Below are 21,663 nucleotides of genomic sequence, written 5' to 3' on the forward strand. Positions count from 1 at the left end.
GCCTACAATGTAGAGTTTCTGTGTTTTGCTATTAAAGACCACAATATAAATAGATCCTAGATTTGTTTGTTTGTGTTCTTGAGTGTACTGCCATTGCATGTGTGTGGCTGTATATGCTTTTAATTGTCAAAATAATTAGTTGAGAGGGGGATAATTTCATTGACAGATTATGTTATTATTCACAAATGTCAATGTCATTGTGTCCACATAAACAATGCGTTTGTGTCATTGCATTGGTGTTTGGCTGTATGTATTTTTGTTTGTCTAATTCGTTTTATTCCAAAGCCATAGTGTCTGCCTCAACAACAGCAGAACACTGAGGACAAAGCCATAGTGTCTGCCTCAACAACAGCAGAACACTGAGGACAAAGCCATAGTGTCTGCCTCAACAACAACAGAACACTGAGGACAAAGCCATAGTGTCTGCCTCAACAACAGCAGAACACTGAGGACAAAGCCATAGTGTCTGCCTCAACAACAACAGAACATTGAGGACAAAGCCATAGTGTCTGCCTCAACAACAGCAGAACACTGAGGACAAAGCCATAGTGTCTGCCTCAACAACAACAGAACACTGAGGACAAAGCCATAGTGTCTGCCTCAACAACAACAGAACACTGAGGACAAAGCCATAGTGTCTGCCTCAACAACAACAGAACACTGAGGACAAAACCATAGTGTCTGCCTCAACAACAACAGAACACTGAGGACAAAACCATAGTGTCTGCCTCAACAACAGCAGAACACTGAGGACAAGGAACATCATTAATAGGTTCTAAAGGGGTGGAGGGACCAGAGCAATGTCCCATGGTATCACATTCCACAGCTCCTCTTCCATTCAGGTGCACATTGAATGCTTATCAAATACTTAAAATGTTGCATTTCCTCAGCCACACATTATAACTAAGCGACACAAGGGTGGCATGGGCGGTACATAAATCCAACACCTGCCTGTTATCATTATTTAATTAGGATATATTCTCCATGGGTGTTTGTGTACAATGTATCCTAATTGAAGGTGTCTGGGTACAATGCATTGTCATTACTGAGGGCATTTGGGGACAATGTATTGTATTGCTGTGTTTTTCAGCAGGGTATTTATAAGGCTAGACCTAATACATGAAAGAACCACCTATTTTTGTTCATCACATCACACAATGGAGATGAAACACCATGCGGATTACTCTATGGCTGCGTTTAGACAGGCAGCCCAATTCTGATATTTGTTTCACTAATTGGTCTTTGACCAATCAGATCAGCTCTGACAAAGATCTGATGTAAATAGATCTGATGTGATTGGTCAAAGATCAACTAGTGGGGAAAAAAATATCAGAATTGGGCTGCCTGTGCGACGCTTGTGTGACACGAATCAATTTGGACAATTTCTGTTGCAGCAAGTTGCAAGCTGTGACATATCAAGCGACCTTGCTGATACACAAAGGCAAAGCAATTCAAACGGAACATGCAATCCTTTCATACATCACATCATTTTCCATAAATTATCTGTTCATCCAAATGTTTGGTAATTGTAACAGCATTGATATAGACAAAATGCTGGCTGTAAAATTAGCTAGCTAGCCAAAATGTTGCCTATTTACCAATCTTGGTTAGCTAGCTAGCAAACCAAGATAGCGACGAGCTAAGCTAGCTAGTGCATTTCTTGTTGGACAATTTCAGTTGAAACTGGACAGAGAAAGGTCTGAGTTCACTTTTCAAATGACATTTATTAGGTCTCCCGAGTGGCGCAGCGGTCTAAGGCACTGCATCGCGGTGCTTGAGGCGTCACTACAGACCCAGGTTCGATCCAAGGCTGTATCACAGCCAGCCAGCCATCAATTGGACTAGCGTCGTCCTGATTAGGGGAGGGTTTGGCCGGCCTAAATGTTTTTGTCCCATTGCGCTCTAGCGACCCTTTGTGGCGGGCTGGGCACCTGCAAGCTGACTTCAGTCGCCATGTGTACAGTGTTTCCTCCGACACAATGGTGCGGCTGACTTCCGGGTTAAGCAAGCATTGCGTAAAGAAGCAGTGCAGCTTAGCAGGGTTGTGTTTCGGAGGGCGCATGGCTCTCGACCTTCGCCTCTCCCGAGTCCGTACTACCAATTGGATATCATGAAAATGGGGTAAAAGTAAAAAAATGAATACAAAGTAAACATGACAACTGGAACGGAATGATATGACGAGTCATGTAAACTTGTTTCTGCTTACTGACTGGACATTGTATCCAGTTGAGGGTGAGGGTGACAGGTGGACATAAATTGCATCCAGGTTGCTTCGTATGACATCAGCTTTAGTGTGAAGAACTCAATATCTGAGTGCGTTGGCGCATGTGGCTTACTGTACGTGTGAAGAACAATATCTTAGTGTGATGTTGTCAACAAAGAAGATCAAAAGGTGTTGGATAACTGTAATTGGTAGCAGAGAGACATGAGATATCAGACAGAAGCTTTAGAGCTTTGTTTAGGCCACCTGGGTCTGTTTTTCCTCTTTCCTATCTTCCAAAATAGAGAAGCCATTTTTGGTGTAGACTACTCTTCACTACCCACTGAGCACACCACATCATCTCAACCTGGATAATTGGGTAACATTTGGGCTGAGACGTTGGATAAATGAGATTCACCCACTCAAAAATTACAGCTAAAATGTTGTTGAATTTACAATGTGTTATCACTATTCTATCAACCATCTATAAGCACAACCAAATTTCTATGGAAAAGTTGTCACCCAAATGTCTATCCCAGCGCTTCAAACATTTAAAAGGACAGCAAAGCTCAAATGGGAATACAATGTCAGATATAGTTTATTTATACAACAGATTGCATTATCACTGTGCTTCATCTAATAGCAGAACCAAATGACCTGGATTGCAGTTGAGATTACATTAAAAAGTACATGGTGCAAGTGATCAATTCTGTTGGAGATTCTGGTCAGATTATTACAGGAATTGTGAAGAATCCACCCGACCTGCGATGACCTATTCATGGCATCTTGAACATACACACTTTATATGATTACATAGGAAGACATTTATATAGTTGCAGTAACCTCACAATGTGGCCATGGATGTGTTACTCATTTTAAGGTTGATTGTTACATTAGTTGGTAACTCAAGGCCATTTACTGTATAACAAAAGTTATATTAAATTGTGTTTGGTTGACAAGGCATCGAAATATTACATTTAAAGGAGATGTATCTGCTGCTTGGATAGTTCCTTCTGAGCCACTGGCTTAATCGCATTCTTTCACTTTTATTTTCGGCTGAGTTGAAGACGTGAATCCAACATATCATTTGAGAACTTGTTGACAAGTTAATAGGATAGTTATTGTATTTCAAAAGTGATATTGACTTGTCTTTGGTTGTCAACAAAACCAAATATCACCATTTGAAGGAGATGCATCTTCTGCTTGGATAGTTCCATCTGTGCCACTGAGTCTGGCTTTAATTCCAGTTTGTCTACAAATTAATAATTGATATGTTGGATTCGAGTTTCCATCTTGACCAAAACTTTAAGTTAAAGAATAGGAGTAAATCAAATCAAACTTGAAAAAAATTGAACTGATTTAGCTTTATTTTTTTACTTAGATATCAATTATTTATTTGTATATCAATTTGTTGACAAACTAGAATTAAAGCCAGACTAAGTTAGTGGCAAAGATGGAACTATCCAAGCAGACGATAAAACACCTTCAAATGTTGATATTTGGTTGCGTTGACAACCAAACAACTCAATATCACTAAATATAATTACATTTTAAACCAACCAGAGTGTGAAACCCTAGGCCTATGTATTGTCTACTTTTAGTTGAAACTGGGTTAAATTGAAAACATAGCTGTTGATGACTTTGCAAATGCTATATAGGTCTCAATAGCATCATTGAAGATATGAGTGATAAAGTATGGTCACGTTTAATTTACTCTGTTAAACCTACTCTATGGAATTAGTTCGATAGCAACAGTAAATCTATTTAGTTTTTAAGTGGAGGTCTCTCAATCATTCTCAGGATAGCACATTGGTAATAGTCAGTAACAATTATTCTAGCTAAACTGGGCTTGGTTAAAACCCTGGATTGGAGTCCAAAGGGTTGCTTCTAGATTGATCAATTCTCCAGTAGGAGGTGCTGCACAGCCTATTGTTTTTTTCACCTGATAGTGGAAATAACATTGAAGATCTGACGTTGTTTTAAAAAAGGTACACATTCAATATATTTTGTTGTTTGAATATGTTGAAATTTGGTTACCATGATGACATAATCCTGTGGTTGAAATTTCACCCTCAATACAACAGTTTGCATTGATTACTTTTTTCACATCCAATACATTTTCCACGTAGATTCCACATCACAATACGTTGACAAATTACGTTGAAAAAACGTTGAAAAAACCAGTTTGTGCCCAGTGGGTACTCATCACTGGAAACAACTTGGAATTGGAAAGAAAAACAATAACAGGTATTGAATGACGCGGAACGCATCACAAACCCTGACAAACTTTTACAGATGCACAATCAAGAGCATCCTGTCGGGCTGTATCACCGCCTGGTACGACAACTGCACCGCCCTCAACCGCAAGGCTCTCCAGAGGGTAGTGCGGTCTGCACAACGCATCACCGGGGGCAAACTACCTGCCCTCCAGGACACCCACAGCACCCGATGTAACAGGAAGGCCAAAAATATCATCAAGGACAACAACCACCCGAGCCACTGCCTGTTCACACCGCTATCATCCAGAAGGCGAGGTCAGTACAGGTGCATCAAATCTGGGACCGAGAGACTGAAAAACAGCTTCTATCTCAAGGCCACTGTTAAACAGCCATCACTAACATAGAGAGGCTGCTGCCAACATACAGACGCAAATCACTGGCCACTTTAATAAATGGATTTAATAAAAGGTATCACTAGTCACTTTAAATAATGCCACTTTAATAATGTTTACATTTCCTACATTACTCATCTCATATATATAATGTACATATTCTTATTCCATCCCTTTACATTTGTGTGTATAAGGTAGTTGTTGAATTTGTTAGATTACTTGTTAGATATTACTGCACTGTCGGAACTAGAAGCACAAGCATTTCGCTACACTTGGATTTGATTTGAGTGGGTAGAATGTGTTTGCTGGTTGAACAAAAACATGAAATATGCAGCGAGGAAGAAATTGTGTTTTTTAAATTAGATGTTCTGTGTATGTTTAGCTAGTAAGGTGATGATTTAGCGAATCCCTGGGCACATTGACAGGACATGTTTTTTTTGTTGCAAAAGCAGAATTTAAATATCGTATATATATGATAATGTTATGCATTTAATGCATTAAACATCGAAGTGCTGAGAAGAGGGCAGAGAATATTCCATGTGCAAATCCAATACTCACTCTGATGCACTAATCATAAATTAATTGCGTGTTTTGTTCTGTGAACTAATCTATTCCTAGAAAATTGACTAACAATATGAGTATATTTCATTAATAATTAAAATACTGTCGCAGTAAGGACCATTTTGTGCCACTGCAAATAATTTCATGAAGAATAAGCAGATAATTCATTAATTGTCAAATCTAGACGTCAAGCCATTCAAATATTACATTAATTGTCTTCTTGATTGATAGCCCCAGACACTCAAACACACAATGCATACAGTGCCTTCAGAAAGTATTCATACCCCTTGACTTATACCACGTTTTGTTGTGTTACAGCCTGAATATAAATAATAATATAAATATATTTTTCCTCACCGTGTCTACACACAGTACCCCATAATTACAAAGTGAAAAAAACATGTTTTTAGACATTTTTGCTAATTTATTGAAAATAAAATGCAGAAATATCTCATTCACATAAGTATTCACACCTCTTTGCTATGACACTCCAAACATAGCTTCCTTTGAACATCCTTGAGATGTCACTACAACTTGATTGGAGTCCACATGTGGCCACTTCAATTGTTTGGACTTGATTTAGTGCATGTAAGAGGAGAAACTATACCATGAAGTCCAAGGAACTGTCCGTAGATCACAGAGAGAGAATTGTGATGAGGCATACAGTAAGCTCCAAAAGTATTGGGACAGTGACAAACGTGTTGTTGTTTAGGCTCTGTACTCTAGCACTTTGGATTTTAAATGATATAATGTCTATGAGGTCAAACCCCCCCAAGACATTCTAACCTCTCAACATTTCAATTACAACCTGGGAGGTTGGCATTTTTGGGAGGGTATGATATTTGTGCCAACCTCCCCGGTTTTAATTGAAATGTTGAGAGGTTAGAATGTCTTGGGGGTTTGACCTCATAGTCATTGTATCATTTTAAATCCAATGTGCTGGAGTAGAGATTCAAAACAACAACACGTGTCACTGCTCCAATACTTTTGGAGCTCACAGTATATCTGGGGAAAGGTGTAAAATATTTTCTAGATTGTTGAAGTTTCCAAGAGCACAATAGTCTCCATCATTTGGAAATTGAAAATAATATGGAACTACCCAGACTCTGCATAGAGCTGGCCGTTCAACCAAACTGAGCAACCGGGCAAGAAGAATCTTGGTCAGGGAGGTGACCAAAAACCCAATAACCACTCTGACAGAACTATAGAGTTCATTGGCTGAGATGTGAGAGCCTGCCAGAAGGACAACAGTCTCTACAGCACTTGATCAATCTGGGCTTTATGGTAGAGTGGACAGACGGAAGCCACTCCTGAGAAAAAGGCACATGACAGCGCGTCTGGAGTTTCCTAAAAGGCACTTGAAAGATTCAGATAAGGCAAAAGATTCTGTGGTCTGATGGGACAAAAAAATTTACTATTTGGCCTGAATGCAAAGCGATATATCTGGATAAAACCAGGCACAGCTCATCACCCTTCTAACACCATCCCTACCGTGAATCATGGTGGTGGTAGCATCATGCTATGGGGATGCTTTTCAGCGGCAGGGACTGGGAGACTGGTAATGATAGAGGGAACAATGAATGAGCCAAATACAGGAACATCCTTGGTAAGATGCTACTTCAGAGTGCACACGACCTTAGACTGGTGCATAGGTCGTTGCTGTAAATGAGAATGTGTTCTCAGTCAACTTACCTGGTAAAATAACGGTAAAATAAATAAATAAATAAATAAAATATGTTTACATTCCAACAGGACAATGACCCCAAGCATACAGCTAAAGCAATGCTGGAATAGTTTCAGAACAAGAATGTGAAAGTCCTTTAGTGGCTCAGCCAAAGCCCAGACTTGAATCCCATTGAAAATCTGTGGAAAGACTTGAAGACAGCTGTTCACCGCCGCTCCCAATGTAACTTAAGAGTTTGATAAAATCTCCAAATCCAGTTGCGCAAAGCTGATCCAGACATCCCCAAGATGACTCAAAGATGATCCAGACATCCCCAAGATGACTCAAAGCTGATCCAGACATCCCCAAGACAACTCAAAGCTGATCCAGACACATACCCAAGACATTTACATTTTAGTCATTTAGCAGACACTCTCATCCAGAGCGACTTACAGTAGTGAATGCATACATTTCATACATTTTTCCCCCCCGTACTGGTCCCCCGTGGGAATCGAACCCACAACCCTGGCGTTGCAAACACCATGCTCTACCAACTGAGCCACACGGGACCTAAGACAACTGAAAGCTGATCCAGACATACCCAGGACGACTCAAAGCTGATCCAGACATACCCCAGACGACTCAAAGTTGATCCAGACATCCCCCAGAAGACTCAAAGTTGATCCAGACATACCCAAGATGACTCAAAGCTGACCCAGACACATACCCAAGACGACAAAGCTGATCCAGACACATACCCAAGACGACAAAGCTGATCCAGACACATACACAAAACGACTCAAAGCTGATCCAGACACCCTAGACAACTCAAAGCTGATCCAAACATACCCTAGACGACTCAAAGCTGATCCAGACATACCCTAGACGACTCAAAGCTGATCCAGGCACATACCCAAGATGACTCAAAACTGTAATCGCTGCCAAAAGTGCTTCTACAAAGTATTGACTAAGGGGTGTGAATACTTATGCAAATTATATATTTATGTAATAACAAAAATATCTAAAAACATGTTTTCACATTGTCAATATGGGGCATTGTGTGTAGATGGGTGAGGATTTATAATTTTATCCATTTTGAATTCAGGCTGTAACACAACAAAAATGTGGAATACTTTGTGAAGGCACTGTAACACTTAACGTTCAACCCGTAATCGCAGAGAATATGGCAAATCAAACACATCCAAACAAGTGATACATCCAACCAAGTGACACATCCAACCACCAACCATGTGACACAATAAACCATGTGACACATCCAACCATGTGACATACCACGTGACAAGTCCATGGAGAATAAGAGCACCTCCTCCAAGCTGCCCACTGCACTGAGGCTAGGAAACACTGCCACCACCAATAAATCCGCGATAATTGAGAATTTCAATAACCATTTTTTTACGGCTGGCCATGCTTTCCACCTGGCTACCCCTACCCCGGTCAACAGCCCTGCACCCCTCACTGCAACTTGCCCAAGCCTCCCCCATTTCTCCTTCACCCAAATCCAGATAACTGATGTCCTGAAAGAGCTGCTAAATCTGGACCCCTACAAATCAGCAGGGCTAGACAATCTGGACCCTCTCTTCCTGAAATTATCCGCCGAAATTGTCGCAACCCCTATTACTAGCTTGTTCAACCTCTCTTTCGTATCGTCTGAGATTCCCAAAGATTGGAAAGCTGCCGGGGTCATCCCCCTCTTCAAAGGGGGAGACACTCTAGACCCAAACTGCTACAGACCTATATCTATCCTACCCTGCCTTTCTAAGGTCTTCAAAAGCCAAGTTAACAAACAGATCACCGACCATTTCGAATCCCACCGTACCTTCTCCGCTATGCAATCTGGTTTCAGAGCTGGTCATGGGTGCATCTCAGCCACGCTCAAGGTCCTAAACGATAGCATAACCCCCATCGATAAGAGACAATACTGTGCAGCTGTATTCATCGACCTGGCCAAGGCTTTCGACTCTGTCAATCACCACATTCTTATCGGCAGACTCAACAGCCTTGGTTTCTCAAATGACTGCCTCGCCTGGTTCACCAACTACTTCTCTGATAGAGTTCAGTGTATCAAATCGGAGGGCCTGTTGTCCGGACCTCTGGCAGTCTCTATAGGGGTGCCACAGGGTTCAATCCTCGGGCCGACTCTTTTCTCTGTATACATCAATGATGTTGCTCTTGTTGCTGGTGATTCTCTGATCCACCTCTACGCAGACGACACCATTTTGTATACTTCTGGCCCTTCTTTGGACACTGTGTTAACTTCTTTGGGATCTGGGGGAAGTATTGAGTAGCTTGGATGAAGAAGGTGCCCAGAGTAAACTGCCTGCTACTCAGGCCCAAAAGCTAGAATATGCATATAATTAGTAGATTTTGATAGAAAACACTCTGAAGTTTCTAAAACTGTTTGAATGATGTCTGTGAGTATAACAGAACTCATATGGCAGGCAAAAACCTGAGAAAAAAATCCAACCAGGAAGTGGGAAATCTGAGGTTTGTAGTTTTTAAGTGATTGCCTATCCAATATACAGTGTCTGTGGCGTCAGATTGCACTTCCTAAGGCTTCCACTAGATGTCAACAGTCTTTAGAATGTTGTTTCAGGCTTCTACTGTGAAAGGGGAGAGAATAAGAGCTGTTTGAATCAGGGGTCTGGCAGAATGCCATGAGCTAAATCACGCACACGGCCGTGAGCGTGAGCTGAGTTCCCTTTCATTTCTAAAGACAGGAATTGTCCAGTTGGAATATTATTGAAGATTTATGATAAAAACATCCTAAAGATTGATTCGATACATCGTTTGACATGTTTCTACAAACTGTAATGGAACTTTTTTGACTTTGTCTGGACTTAATGCCTGCGCCTTGTGCATTTGGAATAGTGAACTAAACGCGTGAACAAAAAGGAGGTATTTGGACATAAAGATTAACTTTATCGAACAAAACGAACATTTATTGTGGAACTGGGAATCCTGGGAGTGCATTCTGATGAAGATCATCAAAGGTAAGTGAATATTTATAACACTATTTCTGACTTTTGTTGACTCCACAACATGGCGGGTATCTGTATGGCTTGTTTTGGTGGCTGAGCGCTGTACTCAGATTATCGCAAGGTGTGCTTTCGCCGTAAAGCTTTTTTGAAATCTGACACAGCGGTTGCATTAAGAAGAAGTTTATCTATAATGCTATGCATAACACTTATATCTTTCATCAAAGTTTATGATGAGTATTTCTGTAAATTGATGTGGCTCTCTGCAAAATCACCGGTTGTTTTGTAGGCAAAACATTACTGAACATAACGCGCCAATGTCAAATGAGATTTTTGGATATAAATATGAACTTTATCGAACAAAACATACATGTATTGTGTAACATCAAGTCCTATGAGTGCAATCTGATAGATCATCAAAGGTTAGTGATTAATTTTATCTCCATTTCTGCTTTTTGTGACTCCTCTCTTTGGCTGGAAAATGGCTAAATGTTTTTTGGTGAGATTTCTGTTGTTTTGAATTTGGCGCCCTGCAATTTCACTGGCTGTTGTCGAGGTGGGACGCTAGTGTCCCACATATCCCAGAGAGGTTAACTAACCTCCAGACGAACTTCATTGCCATACAACTCTCCTTCCGTGGCCTCCAACTGCTCTTAAATGCAAGTAAAACTAAATGCATGCTCTTCAACCAATCGCTGCCCACACCTACCCACCCGTCCAGCATCACTACTCTGGACGGTTCTGACCTAGAATATGTGGACAACTACAAATATCTAGGTGTCTGGTTAGACTGTAAACTCTCCTTCCAGACTCACATTAAGCATCTCCAATCCAAAATTAAATCTAGAATTGGCTTCCTATCTCGCAACAAAGCATCCTTCACTCATGCTCCCAAACATACCCTAGTAAAACTGACTATCCTACCGATCTTTGACTTCGGTGATGTCATTTACAAAATATCCTCCAACACTCTACTCAGCAAATTGGATGCAGTCAATCACAATGCCATCCAAAGCCCCATATACTACCCACCACTGCGACCTGTATGCTCACGTTGGCTGCCCCTCGCTTTATATCAGTCGCCAAACCCACTGGCTCCAGGTCATCTATAAGTCATTGCTAGGTAAAGCCCCGCCTTATCTCAGCTCACTGGTCACCATAGCAGCATCCACCCGTAGCACGCACTCCAGCAGGTATATTTCACTGGTCCTCCCCAAAGCCAACTCCTCCTTCGGCCGCCTTTTCCTTCCAGTTCTCTGGTGCCAATGACTGGAACGAACTGCAAAAATCACTGAAGCTGGAGACTCATCTCTCCCTCACTAGCTTTAAGCACCAGCTGTCACGCAGGTCACAGATCACTGCACCTGTACATAGCCAATCTGTAAATAGCCCATCCAACTACCTCATCACCATATTGTTATTTATTTTGCTCCTTTGCACCCCAGTACCGCTACTTGCACACTCATCTTCTGCACATCTATCACCCCAATGTTTCATTTGACATACTGTAATTATTTCGCCACTATGGCCTATTTATTGCCTCACCCACCTTATCCTACCTCATTTGCACACACTGTATATAGACTTTATTGTATTATTGACTGTATGTTTGTTTATTCCATGTGTAACTCTGGGTTGTTGTTTGTGTCACACTGCTTTGCTTTATCTTGGCCAGGTCACAGTTGTAAATGAGAACTTGTTCTCAACTGGCTTACCTGGTTAAATAAAGGTGAAATAAAAAAATTAAAAAATACCCAACCAAGTGACACATCCAACCACGTGACAGAAAGTTATATGAGGTGTGGTGTCAGTGTGAGCGTGTATGTGTCCATGTGCACATGCGATGCACTTACTTGTGCCCGAGCTCGTGGGTGACGGTGAAGGCCAGCGGCAGGCCCGTGTCCTCGCTGATGCTGCAGCTGCGGTGGGGCTGACACATGCCTGCCACATGAGACAGGCCCAGGGTCTCACATGGCTTATTGATGGCCGTACAGATGTCCTTTCTGAGGAGAGGAGGGAGAGGAAAAGGGAAGGAGAAGGAGAGGGGAGGAGGGAGGGAGAGGAAAAGGGAGGAGAGCGGGAGAGAAGGAGAGGACAGAGGGAGAGAAGGACTGAAACATTGTAATAAGGAGCACAACAATGACCATTAACATCATCACTTCCTACTCTTGACATGTGTTTAATGTGCTGAATCTATCGAGACCATGACTGGTAGGATGAGTCTCTGTGGAAAAGCTACTTAAATTAACACAATTGCAGAAAAGCACAACTCAGGATCTCCAACTACCTTCTGAAAAAGGTCCAGGGAATGTCACCAAATCTCTGGAAATATCCTTGTTGTTGTGGCGCTGCTCAGATTAAAGTTCTGGTGGAGCCTCTAATTGCACTAGTTTGTCAAACAAAAGAGTCGTGGTTTAATGAGTGGCTTTGAGTGGAAAGCGGTCTCATCAAAGAGATGGAGCGAGGGAGGAAAAAAAGGTTTATTCAATTAAGAAGGGAAAATACAATTAGTTTCTGGTGGCAAAAAACTATGGCGAATAACAATCAGGCCATCAATGGGAGGGGAAGGTCGGCGAAGGATCTCAAGGCTGTTTTGTTCCAGTATGGTGTTCTACATGTAATGTCTCACATTCATTCCATTTATTGTTTTAAAAGGACTGTCCTCCATGACTGAATGGTGAGGAGAAATCAATTTTGGGCGTTTCGAGATAAATAAAATAGGACAGACGCTTGCGAGGAGGACAGTACACTTCCTTCAGCTTCGAGGACAGCACCAAAAGGTACTACTATTCAGAAAGCACAAGTAAGGAGAGGAAAGTACACTGAACAAAAAATATAAACGCAACATGTAAAGTGTTGGCCCCATGTTTCATGAGCTGAAATAAAATATTCCAGAAATGTTCCATACACACAAAAAGCTTATTTATCTAAAATGTTTGGGTACAAATTTGTTTACATCCTTGTCAGTGAGCATTTCTCCTTTGCCAAGATAATCTATCCACCTGACAGGTGTGGCATATCAAGAAAATGATTAAACAGCATGACCATTACACAGGTGCACCTTGTGCTTGGGACACTAAAATGAGCAGTTTTGTCACACAACACAATGCCACAGATGTCAATTGACTGATTTTCTTATATGAACTGTACCTCAGTAAAATCTTTGAAATTGTTGCATGTTGCCTTTATATTTTTGTTCAGTATACATCCTCTCCCCAATAGACTGCAAATGGAAGTCAGCCTTGGTGCGAGTGTATTACCTGGTGAGAAGGACGGCCACGTCGTGATGGACCGCGTGTTCTTCTCCCTTCACGTTGAGACGTTTCTGCCACTTACAGAAACTGCTCAGGCTGTTGTCAGCATGGTGGGTGATCTTCAGGTCTTCCTGCCAACCACAGGGATGTCATCGTTACGTTAGACAACGAAACATCAGATACCTTCATGAACAGGGGTGAGGTTTCCTAAAGCTGTGTCGCTTATGGCATGTGATGTCATAATGACATAATTTCCTGGATATAAACTGGTTTTCTGGTTGTGAGATGTTTATCTGGTCCCTTTAGAGCAGTAGTCAAGTAAACACAGTTTACACACCTTTGTGGGAAAAAGCATTGAAAGAATAGGAAGCATTACAACCCGAGAGTTTTCCCACCAATTTTGTTTTACCCCTACATCACTGCTTTAGAGGCATTTAAAAGATGTTGCTGGGAGATTGTTTCTACCAGACAGCCATTCTAGAAAGGAATAAAATTGGCCATATTATCATAGCTTTGAGCTATTAGCTCTTGATGAAAAGTTAGATTCACCTTCAGGAGTCAAAACTGCATTCAAGGTTGAAATGTGCACTTTCAAGCATGATAGTGACAACCCAGTGAGAACCATATTATGGCCAACCACAGCCTTTACTCTGCAGGGATGTAAACATGGACAGCCTAGTAGCTGACCCATAGGAAAAGTGAACCTAGACTACATGGTTGTGTCAACGTATAGACACTACATTTGAAAAAAGGAAAAACCCCGCACTCAGTGGAATATTTGAAAAAAGGAAAAACCTGTTTTCTTTTAAGTTTTAATTTGTTATTTTTTAGCAGGAGAGGTCAGTGCAAACGAACGTGTTTTGGTGACTGTCTAAAGCTGACTAAGCCTAAGGGTGTTGCCGAAGTAACCCTGGAAGAGAGTTTTTCTTTTTTGAAATGTATACATTTTTCTACTACAAACTTTTGAGTTGATCAGGCCAATTCCTCTTTCAAAATATAGACACGAAGCAGAGACCTCCAGAACAGTTCCAGACTATTTGGTTAGGGAATGGTTAGGAAACTTACCCTACATGCCTTTTCTCAGACTACATCATTACCATTAGCCAGTAACCACGACTTCAGAGAGATTTGTTTCAGCACTAGCTACACATTACACTTCCTAACACATTGTGGGAAGGGTGTAGGGGCCTATACTTCCTACACTGAGAGCCAGTGGTGTTCTGATGTAAAATGCTGTTTGAAGGATGTAACTGAAGAACTGGCTGTGATGATGACAAGGCTGAAGGATGTAACTGAGGCCTTGGCTATGATGATGACGACAAGGCTGGAGGGGGAAGAGGATAGAGACAGTAGTCAGATGGGGCTCTATCCATCTCTCACTCTCGCTCTCCTTCTCTCGCTAATGAGCTTCTCTGTTATCACCCCTCCACCAACAAAGTCAATCTCTAGAATGTTGCAGTGCAATAGACAATCCTTTCCCCCAAGACTAGGATATTATGGCACAACATTACAAAGATGGACAGTGAAATAGACACTGCTTCACAGTTGAATAAACAGAAAGGCAGGTAACTATGTACTGGCTCTCGCTCTCTCTTTTTCTCCATTTCTGTCTCCCCCTCTCAATCTCTCTCATACGGAGTCGGTCATCGCCAGTAGTCAGAATTTCCTCAGATCATTACACAAACTAATAATATTATTTGATCGTTTATGGAAAATGACATTGGAACTAGTTTAGACCAATTACCAAGAGCATAACTGCTTCGTTTCAAGCGACAATGCATGATCATACACTAGTTTTAACTAGAGTGGAATCTCGACGCCATGAAAAGCAACATAACTTTGCGACATCTTTACAATGTGCGTCACATATTCCATTTCCTGGTATGACACGGGGACTCATGCCATTTGAATCTGTTATTTCAGCCTACTGGAGTTAGGATTTGTGATCAATTCATAATTAGCTATTTTTGTGTTACGTTTTATGTTGTTTTAGATGGATAAATGTAATTAAAATATCTTGCTGTGGTCAGTCTGCCAGTTTTGTTTTAGGATAAGATTAATGGTCATTGTCATTAAGATCTGGCAGTCATTTGATGCCACAAAAGAACCCTTTGTAAGTCTTTCAACACTGATTCAGTAAATCTGTCTTTAAAACGGAGCTCCGATGACAGTGGTTTGCTAACAGTGTTTTGTAAGGTGCAGGCCTGAGCTGTGGTTCTCTTACCTCTTCCTTCTCCAGCAGGATCAGACGAACCACTACGATGTTGATGGGGTTTCCAATGCTGGCATCACGAAACAACCCTGACACCTGAAACAGAATGGACATGATTTAGACTCAGTGGGTTGGGCCAAAAGGTTTTCCTTCTCAACAAATTACCATTATGTTGGTCATTGAGACCACGTGTGGTCTACAGTTCATAGGAGGTATATCACAGTCTTATAAATAAAGGACTGTCTTGTCTACTGAGGAATGTTTCCTACTACACTGGCAAGGCAAAGCAGGCAGTGATGATTAGTTATACATGAGTCTGTCTGGAAAATCTCTTCAGAAACACAAAAGAATGATTGATAACTTCGGTCAACTTTCTGTTCCCTGCTCACATTTCTCCAAAGCAACAATGTGATGCAGAAAACAACATCCACGGGTCTCACTTCTGCAGATTACAGTATTAACATTTTCCATCTTTCCAGTTCAGGTTTAGGAGACACATGGCCAGGTTATTTGAATGACACATTTACCTCTTTCAGGAGGGCACAATACTTCTTTCCTTTAGGTATTTGGAAAAGCTCTATACACACACTCCTTCCCTCCCTCTCCTCATTCCTTTCATCCATCCCTTGCTCCCTCTTATCTCTCAAGCTGTTGTAGTGAATTAAGGGTTCCTTTGATTCTCTGGTAACAACAAACAACCTCTGCAGTAGCAGCAGCAGCTTTCACCCGGGCTGATTAGCAACATCTTGGAGGCAGCCGCCCACACACACACACACACCACACACACACACACACACACACACCACACACACACACACCACACACACACACCTCAATTTTCAGGTCCCATTGTAATACACACACATGCTGGCTTTATGTTTCTAGTTCTACATTAAGTAGGGGCTCAGGTGGCTCACTGAACGGGTGCTAGGGTGCCTGGTTAAATAGAAAGCGAGAGCTCATTTTCACTAAGAACTGTTTCCCTTCTCCAGGAGGAGTGAGGCATATGGCAGCAGACTAATAATGTGTTTGAGCCAAGTGCTGGGAAATGTATTTAGACTGGTTTAATCAGCTCTAACTCTTCCAGGGTTACTTATACGTTAAGACCGGTTTAAATCAACCCTAACTCTTTCAGGATTACTTATACTTTAAGACTGGTTTAATGAGCTCTAACTCTTCCAGGTTTACTTATACGTTAAGACCGGTTTAAATCAGCCCTAACTCTTCCAGGGTTACTTATACTTTAAGACTGGTTTAAATCAGCTCTAACTCTTCCAGGGTTACTTATACTTTAAGACTAGTTTAAATCAGCTCTAACTCTTCCAGGGTTACTTATACGTTAAGACTGGTTTAATCAGCTCTAACTCTTCCAGGGTTACTTATACGTTAAGACCGGTTTAAATCAGCCCTAACTCTTCCAGGGTTACTTATACGTTAAGACTGGTTTAATCAGCTCTAACTCTTCCAGGGTTACTTAGTCCTCGTTATGTTTAGAAGTCAAGGACCCAATGCTGACACCTTTCCTGTTCTGACTTGGAGTGTGATAAAATAGCGGACCTATCTGACGGAAAGAAGCAGACGTTCAAAACAGACACGTTAAGGACTGCTTGTTTTGAAGTAATCCATCTACTGAATTGTGTGGTTACTCTTGAAGCCGTTGGTAGACAACCACTTGTAGCTGTCAAAGCTAGGCCTATCTAGTATGGCGGTGTGAAGTCTCACACTGCAGCATAGGAACTGATGAACCTTGAACAAGCGCCACACATTGTAATGACATAGACATAAAGCAGGGCTAGCCAACCCTGTTCCTGGAGAGGTACCCTCCTGTAGGTTTTAACTCCAACCCTGTTCCTGGAAAGCTACCTTCCTGTAGGTTTTAACTCCAACCCTGTTCCTGGAGAGCTACCCTCCTGTAGGTTATAACTCCAACCCTGTTCCTGGAGAGCTACCCTCCTGTAGGTTTTAACTCCAACCCTGTTCCTGGAGAGCTACCCTCCTGTAGGTTTTCACTCCAACCCTGTTCCTGGAGAGCTACCGTCCTGTGGGTTTTCACTCCATCACTGTTCTTGGAAAGCTACCGTCCTGTGGGTTTTCCCTCCATCACTGTTCTTGGAGAGCTACCGTCCTGTGGGTTTTCACTCCAACACTGTTCTTGGAGAGCTACCGTCCTGTGGGTTTTCCCTCCATCACTGTTCTTGGAGAGCTACCGTCCTGTGGGTTTTCCCTCCATCACTGTTCTTGGAGAGCTACCGTCCTGTGGGTTTTCCCTCCATCACTGTTCTTGGAGAGCTACCGTCCTGTGGGTTTTCACTCCAACACTGTTCTTGGAGAGCTACCGTCCTGTGGGTTTTCCCTCCATCACTGTTCTTGGAGAGCTACCGTCCTGTGGGTTTTCCCTCCATCACTGTTCTTGGAGAGCTACCGTCCTGTGGGTTTTCCCTCCATCACTGTTCTTGGAGAGCTACCGTCCTGTGGGTTTTCCCTCCATCACTGTTCTTGGAGAGCTACCGTCCTGTGGGTTTTCACTCCAACACTGTTCTTGGAGAGCTACCGTCCTGTGGGTTTTCCCTCCAACACTGTTCTTGGAGAGCTACCGTCCTGTGGGTTTTCACTCCAATCCCAGTTGTAACTAAGCGGATTCAGCTAATCATTAGAATCAGGTGTGCTAGATTAGGGTTGGAGTAAAGACCTACAGGACAGTATCTCTCCAGGAACAGCCCTGATATAAAGCAGTGTATAACACCTTAGTATGTCCTTTACAACATAGATGTGTGCTCTATATAAAAGGTTTTTAATGTGTTTGGATGTGTTCTGATCTGTTCACAACAACACAGAGTAATATTTACCTTCTCCATTGAATCATCATTGGTCAGAGTGATTCATTGTGGTCACGGACCAAAGCTTTTGGATTTCACGCTTGAGAAAATGAGTCATTACCAAAACTTACAGTGGTGGTCAAACGTATCAAATTATAAGCTTACTTCGTCTGATTTAGGACCAAAAGTTGGTCCAGTGAACTTTACAAAGCCATACCAAACCGCAACCTTATGTGGGTCTTGAATAATATGACTTGGGACATTTGAGCTGATATTATGAACTGAGTTTCAATGATTTGAAAAAATTCCCCTGACATTGGTCACATCGGGATCCCCTCCGTGGAAACAATATGAACGTACATTTTTTTAAATATTTACTTTGACTTTGTGTGAACGTTTTTTAAAAAATGATCCTGACGTTGGTCACATTGGTGGTCCCTTGTTGGTGTACAAAGCATTCCACACAGCGCTAACTCTGCAGGCAGGGCTTCGTCATAGTGACATTACAGACAGCATATCACCAGCACAATGTATGAAGGGACTCTTTCATCATAAATGCTATTTGTCCCCGAGTCCCAGTACTTGCTCCGCTGCCAAAAGCAGGGAAAGCCTTCAGTATAAAAGAGATGAAAAGTATAGCTGAACAAATAGCACTGTAGTGGAACTCAAATAGGCATTGTGCCTGCTGCCGTGTACCCGACTGAACCAACTGGTCTATCACACTAGGTACGGTCCAAACTGTTCCCAACATCAAAGGCGTTTTGAAGTGAAACTGCACACCACCAATTTATCTGTCGTTGTAATGCCGAGAATAAAAAGAGTCGTAGTTTAGATCATCATCGAGACACATTGCTCTCACACTAGCTGCATTTCATTTCACCCAAAACACTATTATCATTTTTGGGAATATTTAAATACTCAGTCATCCTGCATGTCAATGTAGTTTGAAGACAGCATCCCACAGAAGACAGACAGACAAAATCAAGCGAGAGCTGTTGAAAGACCATCTTTCTTCACCCTTTTAATGAGTTTCAACATGGCCGTCCTCACACTAGTCTAGTCAACACACTTAGACAATGGAAAGCTCCTGCATCTCCCGAGGAAGATGATGACATCTCTGTTTGTTTTGCTTCAGGGCAATGTCATGGTAACAGAATTAGGAGAATCAGATTTTTCACTTTAAAATGTATACCAAACAAAAACGATTGATTTCAAAGTTTAACAAACCATAGAACTCTAAGCACAAGGACTGGCAATGTGTTTTTGTAAAATGTTCAGTGGAAATTGTTAAAAGTAGTTGTGCAGCATAGAGTTGTTTTTTTACTTTGAAAATCAAATGGTTTTTGTTTGTTATATATTTTAAAAGAGAAAAATCGGAGTCTCAGTGTAATTCTGTTGCCGTGGAAGTGCGCTTCACTCACTGTACGATACAGTCTCCCTTGACACAATAACAGGAGGCTGTGGAGTTCAAAGCAGAGGTTTGCAGGGCTGAAAACAAGACACCTGAGAGGATGTGCAGGATAATGTGTGTTTCCTCTTCTTCTTATTGTCCACTTGATCCGGTGAAGCCAGAGGAGCTCTCTGTTATTGAAATCCCCTTTCCTGATACACCGTCCTGTGCTAGCCCTCCTTTACAGCTGCAGCCGGACCCAACAGTTACTGTGTTTTGGAAAAAAGTTTCCTAATGCGCTCAACGGCAATAGAGCGAGGATGAGGTCAGATGACTTGGTCTGGCCTCTGTCCAGGAAGTGCTAAAAACACAAGGGTCAGTGCACAGGAAGTTGTAGTCATTTGGAAAGAGACACAGGAAAAAATATATAAAAGAGAGGGATGAGGGTTACAGGACATGGGGAAGGAGTGATAAAAGAGAGGGATGAGGGCTACAGGACATGGGGAAGGAGCGATAAAAGAGAGGGATGAGGGTTACAGGACATGGGGAAGGAGCGATAAAAGAGAGGGATGAGGGCTACATGACATGGGGAAGGAGCGATAAAAGAGAGGGATGAGGGCTACAGGACATGGGGAAGGAGCGATAAAAGAGAGGGATGAGGGTTACAGGACATGGGGAAGGAGCGATAAAAGAGAGGGATGAGGGCTACATGACATGGGGAAGGAGCGATAAAAGAGAGGGATGAGGGTTACAGGACATGGGGAAGGAGGATAAAAGAGAGGGATGAGGGCTACAGGACATGGGGAAGGAGGATAAAAGAGAGGGATGAGGGCTACATGACATGGGGAAGGAGCGATAAAAGAGAGGGATGAGGGCTACAGGACATGGGGAAGGAGCGATAAAAGAGAGGGATGAGGGCTACAGGACATGGGGAAGGAGCGATAAAAGAGGGATGAGGGATACAGGACATGGGGAAGGAGTGATAAAAGAGAGGGATGAGGGTTACAGGACATGGGGAAGGAGGATAAAAGAGAGGGATGAGGGCTACAGGACATGGGGAAGGAGCGATAAAAGAGAGGGATGAGGGCTACAGGACATGGGGAAGGAGCGATAAAAGAGAGGGATGAGGGCTACAGGACACGGGGAAGGAGCGATAAAAGTGGGATGAGGGCTACAGGACACGGGGAAGGAGCGATAAAAGAGAGGGATGAGGGCTACAGGACATTGGGAAGGAGCGATAAAAGAGAGGGATGAGGGCTACAGGACATGGGGAAGGAGCGATAAAAGTGGGATGAGGGCTACAGGACACGGGGAAGGAGCGATAAAAGAGAGGGATGAGGGTTACAGGACATGGGGAAGGAGCGATAAAAGAGAGGGATGAGGGTCACAGGAAATGGGGAAGGAGTGATAAAAGAGAGGGATGAGGGTTATAGGACATGGGGAAGGAGGGATAAAAGAGAGGGATGAGGGCTACAGGACATGGGGAAGGAGCGATAAAAGAGAGGGATGAGGGCTACAGGACATGGGGAAGGAGCGATAAAAGAGAGGGATGAGGGCTACAGGACATGGGGAAGGAGCGATAAAAGAGGGATGAGGGTTACAGGACATGGGGAAGGAGCGATAAAAGAGAGGGATGAGGGCTACAGGACATGGGGAAGGAGCGATAAAAGAGAGGGATGAGGGTTACAGGACATGGGGAAGGAGTGATAAAAGAGAGGGATGAGGGCTACATGACATGGGGAAGGAGGATAAAAGAGGGATGAGGGTTACAGGACATGGGGAAGGAGGATAAAAGAGGGATGAGGGTTACAGGACATGGGGAAGGAGGGATAAAAGAGAGGGATGAGGGCTACAGGACATGGGGAAGGAGCGATAAAAGAGAGGGATGAGGGCTACAGGACATGGGGAAGGAGCGATAAAAGAGAGGGATGAGGGTCACAGGACATGGGGAAGGAGCGAT

At 42.6% G+C, this 21,663-nt stretch overlaps 1 protein-coding gene across 1 annotated transcript in view; it reads right to left on the reverse strand.

Annotated features, from left to right (window-relative positions):
• LOC115202536 (A disintegrin and metalloproteinase with thrombospondin motifs 7) overlaps positions 1–21,663 on the reverse strand; it is a 172,442-nt gene that overhangs the window by 127,145 nt on the left and 23,634 nt on the right. Inside the window, exons 5-7 of the mRNA XM_029766660.1 lie at positions 15,510–15,593; positions 13,292–13,416; positions 11,885–12,034 (exon numbers count right to left, since the gene is read on the reverse strand). Of these exons, the coding sequence (XP_029622520.1) occupies positions 11,885–12,034; positions 13,292–13,416; positions 15,510–15,593 (359 nt within the window). The remainder of the gene's footprint in view (positions 1–11,884; positions 12,035–13,291; positions 13,417–15,509; positions 15,594–21,663) is intronic.

This window comes from Salmo trutta, chromosome 12 (genome assembly GCF_901001165.1).
Source record: "Salmo trutta chromosome 12, fSalTru1.1, whole genome shotgun sequence".
NCBI classification, from domain to species: domain Eukaryota; kingdom Metazoa; phylum Chordata; class Actinopteri; order Salmoniformes; family Salmonidae; genus Salmo; species Salmo trutta.